The sequence below is a fragment of the Sardina pilchardus genome, chromosome 20 (genome assembly GCF_963854185.1).
Source record: "Sardina pilchardus chromosome 20, fSarPil1.1, whole genome shotgun sequence".
NCBI lineage: Eukaryota > Metazoa > Chordata > Actinopteri > Clupeiformes > Clupeidae > Sardina > Sardina pilchardus.
Window position 1 is genome coordinate 26,290,209 of NC_085013.1, and position 7,500 is coordinate 26,297,708.

A 7,500-nucleotide genomic window follows, 5' to 3' on the forward strand; every position below is an offset into this window, starting at 1 on the left:
GTGTGTGTGTGTGTGTGTGCGTGTGTATGTGAGTGAATGTGGGTGCCTGTCTCGATCTGGGTGCTTTGAGGTGTGAGTTATTAGCAGTGTGACTGTGAGTGAGTGTGTGTGTGTGTGTGTGTGTTAGTGTCAGTGTGTGTGTGAGTGTGTGCTGCGTGTCTGAGGAACTCAGTGTGGGCTTTGCATGACTGTGAATCCTGAAAGCGGGTGGCCGTCTATTTTGGTAAAGAGGGTTTATTAGTCTGAGCTCCACTCTAAAGACAAACTGGAAAGTGAGGCCCACGACCAATGATCTGATAACCCTCTTCTAGTGTGTGTGTGTGTGTGTGTGTGTGTGTGTGTCCGTCTCCCTTTGCGCGCATGCTGTGTGCTAGTGTGCCTGCTCTCCGTGCGTTCAAATCAATGCGTGTCTGGGAGCTTGAGTGACTACTCGCCGTCTGACTGGGAGTTGGCATGGCCACACATGCATGTGCGTGCGCTGAATGCCCGCACCAGTGCCAGCGTCCATGCCATGCCATGTCAAGCCTCTCTCGCTCGCTCGCTCTATGTGTGTGTGTTGTGTGTGTGCGTGTGTGCGTGTGTGTGTGCTGAAATCTCCCCCTCGGCCGGCTGCTAGAGGGGGGAACCTCCTGGGTGGCGACATCAGAGGCAGTGTATGAAAGAGGGAATATGTTTGTGACATTTATGTTTCCCTTGCCGAGGCGCGCGCTTAGCCCTGACCCTCTCCTCTCTCCTCTCCTCTCCTCTCCTCTCTCTCTCTCTCTCTCTCTCCGCGCTCTCTCTCTCTCTCTCCGCTCCGCTCCTCTCCTCGCGTCTCATCTGCTGGCCCATATTTCATCTGCGAGGGGGCAGCTCGAAGGCCTACTGCCAGCACGGTGGGCTGCTATCGCTAATGCTACTGCTACTGCTACCGCTCGCTGCCGGGGACACTATTCTGGGCCCTGGACGAGGCAGCGACTGTGTGTGTGTGTGTGTGTGTGTGTGTGTGTGTGTGTGTGTGTGTGTGTGCGTGTACAACATGCTCCTCGTCTTATTAAAAACAAAACACAACGCCCTCAGACACAATAAACAGCTTGACATCAGCTCATTCGTGCTGTAGATGGCACTACAGAAGAGCAAATATGATTTTCTTATATCTATACAATTACACAAAATAAAATTGAAAAAATAAAACAAAAAACATGAGCACTCCACACACACACACACACACACACACACACACACACACACAGACACACACACATATACTGTACACACACATACTCAGGGAGGGGACCGACTCTGTTCTAACATATTTGTGTGTCAGCGATGGGACCTGGCCTTTTCCATATTGATCCTGGATGGTTTGTTTAAAGATTTCTGCTCTGCTCAGTCTAGTGAATAAAGCTGGGCTGTAGTGTGTCTGCAATGGCCACAGAAGGCTGGCTGCATTTGCTAAAAGCTAATGAACGAGAAACCCACCGCTCTGAAAAGTGTGTACTGACTGCACACACACACGCACACACACACACACACACACACACACACACACACACCCCTTAAGCTTCCATCGCCCTCCGCTTCGCCACGGCAACAACAACACCGAGCCACCGGATGCCAAGCGGCTCGCTGGCGAGTTCAGTGGGGTGCCCTGGGTAACGCCATCGGCCATGGCGTGACTCTCCGGTCGCTGGCACCTCTCCTGATGCCCGGCACAGGCCCCGCGTCGTGCCAGTAACGTGAGTCTGATTGGCTTAAAAAAAAAACCCTACCGAAGACTTTTGCCTGCATGCGAATCGAGTCTAATTGGTTTGACCCAGACTGACCCTGCGGAAATCCAATTGACGTAAGACTCTTTGAGTGCAGCAGTCAAAGCAGAGTCACCCCCTTTTAAAGGGTTTTGCTTAAACTCCAAAATATCCCGCATGGGGATGCCAAGGGGAGTGGGCAGCCGTGTTGGTAGGCTCAGCGATGGGTTATGGTAAGCCAGTTGCCTCGCCGGACCAACACGGCAACCGCCACCGAAAACGATTAGATAAAGCCTCCTCCGCCCAGGAACTAAAATACTACCGCGGCGAAGTTTGATGCTCACATGATCCCGGTGATCGAATTACCAGCGTCCCCTGTACTGCGCATCGTCACATCCTCTATCTAAATCTGAAGGCTGATCACCGGTCATGGCTCTCCAACAACACAAATAAAAACGATGAAATGAAATGAGATTAAAGTGGAGCACTGACAGTATGAAAAAAGTTAGTCTCTTAACATTCAACAACATTGTGATTGTTGAATATTCCGATAGGTATAATAAGGGAATGAAGAAACATGGTTGCTGAGAGAGTGTACAGTAGGTTTTTTTTATAAACTCAAGGCTCAGTCCACTGAAAGACAAACACGGGCCTGTGATTTAGAAAGATCTCCAGCGTGCTCGATGAGAAATGAAATGATCTGTAAAAAAAGGTGAAGCAGAAGATGGTAAAAAGAAAAAAAAAAAAATCAAACACGCCGGGTTCCCATTGACCTTCCTAACGACTCCCTCAGTGATCCCCACACGGATAATATATGTGACCTCAAACAAATTACATTAATCAAACAAAGCCATTTTAGACAGGATAAGGACTGAGCCTTGGCCTGCAGAGAGAGAGAGAGAGAGAGAGAGAGAGAGGGAGAGAGGGATAGAGAGAGAGGGACAGAGAGAGAGAGAGAGAGAGAGAGATAGAGAGAGAGAGGGACAAAGAGAGAGAGATAGAGAGGGGAAGAGGCCTCAGCAAAGGCTCTTAACTGGTCACATCTGGCTGTATTTTATACGCAAATCAGCCTCCACTAAATCTAGATAAAACTCACTGACTCGTGGTCGGTGCAATGATCTTCATACATCTAAATTTATATGCTAATCGGAATCCTTCAAGCATTTAACGCATTCCTGTGCATCTGGGGGGGCAAGGCACCATCACCTCCTGCAACCCCCCCCCCCCCCTCCCCCCCATAGCCATAAACCTCCACTCAACTCATACACACACACACACACACACACTGGTGTTCTCTACGCTATCTATCTATCTACCTATCTATCTATCTATCTATCCATCTATCTATCGATGATTCCTGTGATTTTTTGTTCTTATGAGTTTCAGTGTTTTTGTGCATGTGTATATGTGTATATACATTGAATTGCGTGTGTGTACTGTATGTATGTAATGGATGTATGCAATTATGTTTTTGTATAATGTGTGTATGGTGTATATAGTGTGTATGTATGTATGTGTATGTAAGTGTGTGTATAGTGTGTGTGTGTGTGTGTGTGTGTGTGTGTGTATAGTGTGTGTGTGCCTGTGTGTGTGTGTGTTGTGCAGGCAGCTTGAGTAATGTGTGCAGGCTGCTGCCTCTGCCTGAGCGGCTGCTACTGGCGTCCTCTGGCCGGTGGAGCCGACGGAGGCGACGGAGGCTGGTGGAGGCTGGTGGAGTCTCTACGGCGTCCTGGAGCAAAGCAGATGGACACCTCCATGCAGCAGGTGAGACAGATGGCAGCCAGCTCTCTCTCTCTCTCTCTCTCTCTCTCTCTCTCTCTCTGTCTCTCTTCCTCCCCTCTTGCTCTGTATCCCTCTCTCTCTTGCTCTCTCTTGCTCGCTCTCTACTCTCCCTTCACCCCTCTGCTGTCATCCAGCTACATTAGCTTCCCACCAGCACCAAACAAAACACACACACACACACACACACACACACACACACACACACACACACACGCACGCACAGTGCCCATGTCATTTCAAAAGAATACATATGAGAGCCCAGAGTAGTAGAAAGGCAAATGCAAAACACACACAATTCCCACACACACACACACTTCCCACACCCCTTCATTTCAAATGCAAAACACACACACACACACACACACACACATACACACACTTCCCAAGAAAAACACACCCGACACCCACCCCACTGGACACCACGCACCGAGACCGTTGTCATGGCGAACACCATCATAGTCAGTTACACTTCAGAACAACACACAACATGCACAGAGGATGGCAGAGTGACAGGAGACTATCCAATAAATAGAAATAAAAAGAAAATTCTAATAACAAATGCACACAAATGTGTATGGGACTAAACAGCACTGCACCAATACTGACACACACACACACACACACACACACTCTCTCTCACACACACACACACACACACACACACACACACACACACACCGTGTCCAGAACAAGAGCTAAGAAAGTCATGCACCAATAATATCATTATTATGGGTCTACTGCTTTACACATGAAGTGTATTGGCTAAGCAGGCACACACTTTAGTGGTGAAATACACACACACACACACACACACTGCTACACGTACACACATTTACTGAAACACATATGACAGAAAGAGGTTCTACCAGTATGTATGTATTGGCTTTTGATGGCTTTATTTCTCCTTGCCTTACCTTTGGTTATACAGAGCATGCGCGTCGCGCACGTGACTGGCTTCGAGGTCGTAATGTTGGGGCATTCTCCACGCTGCGCATTTGCCGTACTTATCTTCGCTATTAACTTGTGCCTTTGATAAATTCATTCTACAACAAAGAGGGGAAGAGCAAGAGAGGCACAAAAGGTGGATCAGAGAGGGTGGCCAGTGGAATTTTGATAGAGACCCATGCCATTCTGAATTGACAGACAAGTGACGTTACACAGAGCGACATTTCACCTTTCTTTCTTTCTTTCTTTCTTTCTTTCTTTCCTTTCTTTTTTTCTCTTTTTGTCTTTTTTTTAACCCGCTCTTCTCTTTCTTTCTTTTTTTTTTTTTTTACGGAGACATTTAACGGCCTAGTCTGACGGAGAGGACTGGGGGGGACATTAACAGGGCCTTTGTTAGGGCGTGGCGTTAATTGAAAGCCGACTTGACATTTTTAATGCACTGCCTCATTGCCCTACCCTTCCTGGACAGATTTGGGGTTTAAGCAGGAGGAGATGAAAGCATTTCGGCCTCTGTCTTTCGCTCTCTCTCTCTCTCTCTCTTTCTTTCTGTCAAACAGGCACACACACACACTCTCTCTCTCCTGTTCTGTGGCCGTGGGACTCTGGTGTTTTACTACCTGCTGAGAGAGGAGGTCACGTAAGGCAAATGGAGGATCATGAGAATGAATATAACAGGGGAGCGAGCGGCGCACAGGAGAGGAGCGGGAAGCGAAGCTGGAATAAAGTTGGACATCACCGCTGCCGAGCGGCGAGGGGGCTGTTCAATTCAGGGAGTTTAATTGGTGAAGCTAAAGTGGTCTTCGGTGTTGGGTTGAGCTGGGTTCAGGAACGGTGTGTGTGTGTGTGTGTGTGTGGGGGGGGGGGGGGGGCGTATGTCACAGAAATGTGTGTGAAATGTCTGTGATATCTGACCTCACCATGGGAAGAGCTGCTCAAGACCTGATACACACTAACTCATTGGACTTATAAAAAATAATAATAATAATAAAAAAAAGATTAACGTTAAGATTAACGGTCACACACGTTTAGAATAATAATAACAAAAAAAAAAACTGTACCATCTCGGTGACAGTACCGCAAAAATGGCTAAAAAAAACAACACGGAGTTAGCTGGCGGAGTGCTTAATGGAGAGAGTGCGCGTCGGGCATCAGATGGAAATAACCCTCAGGTATGGGCCATGGGCAGCAAACCGCCCGCAACAAACACAGGCAAATGACATGAGGAGGCAAAGAATAACAATGCAAAACAACCCCAGGCAACTGCCAGGCAACCGCCACGGCGGCCTTTCAGCTCAGGAGAAGAGAAGAAGAGGGGCGCGGGGCAGATCAGGGGTAAATCAGAGCATTGATAATTGTTAGGTTTTAGTTACAGCACAGGGAAATCGAAAAAGGAGAATCAGGGGGGGGGGGGGGGAAAGAAAAAAGAATCCTTGAAGCTGTCACAGATGGGCTGAGGGATAGCGGCGGCTAATTCGGGAGCGGCTGGACTGAAAGCTGAGTTGCACAGAGGGGCCTTGTGGGACAGTGTACAGGTCTCTCTCTCTCTCTCTCTCACACACACACACACACACATACAAACTCACCTACACACACACACAGGCACACAGGCAAACACACCCATCTCCTACTGTCTCTGAAAATGAAGAGAGGAGTCTCCCTAATTCTGCCTCTCGGTTCCGTCTGAGCGCACACGGTTCAGTGCCATTAGCTACGGCACCTCCAGCTCCAAGCCGCGCGGCCGCTAATGAAGCTAATCACTGCACTAATACAGCTCCCGCGCCCGCTCCCGCTCCCTGTGCCCGCTCCCTGTGCCCGCGTGCCCGCGCCCGTCGCTCTCTCCACAGTCAGCTGCCGCTCCGCGCTCTCCGCACGCACCCGCCAACCTTCCCTCTTCATTTCTTTCTCTCTCCTGCTCCCCCCCTCTCCAAGGACCTGTCTGTCTCTGTCTGCCTGCCTGCTCTCGTCGCTCCTGCTCGAAGGACCTGTCTATCTCTGTGCTGTCGTCTCTTCCTCGCAGATCGAATGCCCTACGTCCGAAGGGCCGTTTATTTATATATTTGTTAGAGTTTATTTGATAGGGACAGATGCGGTATACATAGATACGGTACACATCTGTCATCCTCTAACATCTCCTCGACTGAGGGGGGATATTTTTGGTTGTTAATGTTTGACAGAATTATTTTTAAAAATATGTGGTAGTGTTTTTTTTTTCTCACATATACGCTATTTATGTTAATTTATTGGCTGGACAATTGTAAAAATATAATTGCAATTACATGGAAATATAAGGGAAAAGACATGACAACAAAAATACATTTTTAGTTTGCTCACTGTTCTATTTTTGTCCTAAAGTTTTGCGCATGTGTGTGTGTGTGTATGGGAGTCTGACTATTTGTTGTGCATCACAGTCTGGCACTTATCTGTTGGGGGTTATAAAAACTAGGAGATGTGGGCAGCTGGGTTAAGTTAAGTATGTGTGTGTGTGTGCGTGTGTGTGTGTGTGTGTGTGTGTGTGTGTGTGTGTGTGTGTGTGTGTGTGTGTGTGTTGTGGTGGAGTGAGGAAGTGTGTTTATCCCACAAACAGTGATGCGGGCAGGGCGACGGGAGTTGTGTTTGTGGGAGATACACAGCGCTGCACCGGGGCGTGTTTAGACTAAGGTCTGCTGTCAGGGTTTAGTGGAAAAAAGGGCCTAACACGTAATGTGTTCACTTTAGTTCTGGTCGAGTGAGCAGCAGAATCGATAAGCTTCGCAGACGCGACCAGTTTGGCTACAGCCGTAGCTGAGTCTGAGGATCCTAGTCTCTCACCCTCAATGCACACACATATATGAACGATCACATTGGAAACATACTGAAATGGTATTTCAATTTGATATTAAGTTATTCATAAACAACAGGAAAAATAACATCAAAAGCCAATGTTAACAGTCACTGTCACTGAAGAGTAGAATAAACTATGAATAGTCTAACAGTATAGGCTTTTTACATAAACATGTAGTATTCATAATATAACAGTTGTTATTGTATACACAGCACATTCAACACA

General features: G+C 47.8%; 1 protein-coding gene across 2 annotated transcripts in view; it reads right to left on the bottom strand.

Moving 5' to 3' along the window:
* The window catches only part of esrrga (estrogen-related receptor gamma a), a 102,300-nt gene that overhangs the window by 82,797 nt on the left and 12,003 nt on the right, over positions 1-7,500 (bottom strand). For both annotated transcript variants that reach the window (XM_062523203.1, XM_062523202.1), the window contains exon 2: positions 4,424-4,552. In XM_062523203.1, coding sequence (XP_062379187.1) covers positions 4,424-4,552 — 129 coding nt within the window. The remainder of the gene's footprint in view (positions 1-4,423; positions 4,553-7,500) is intronic.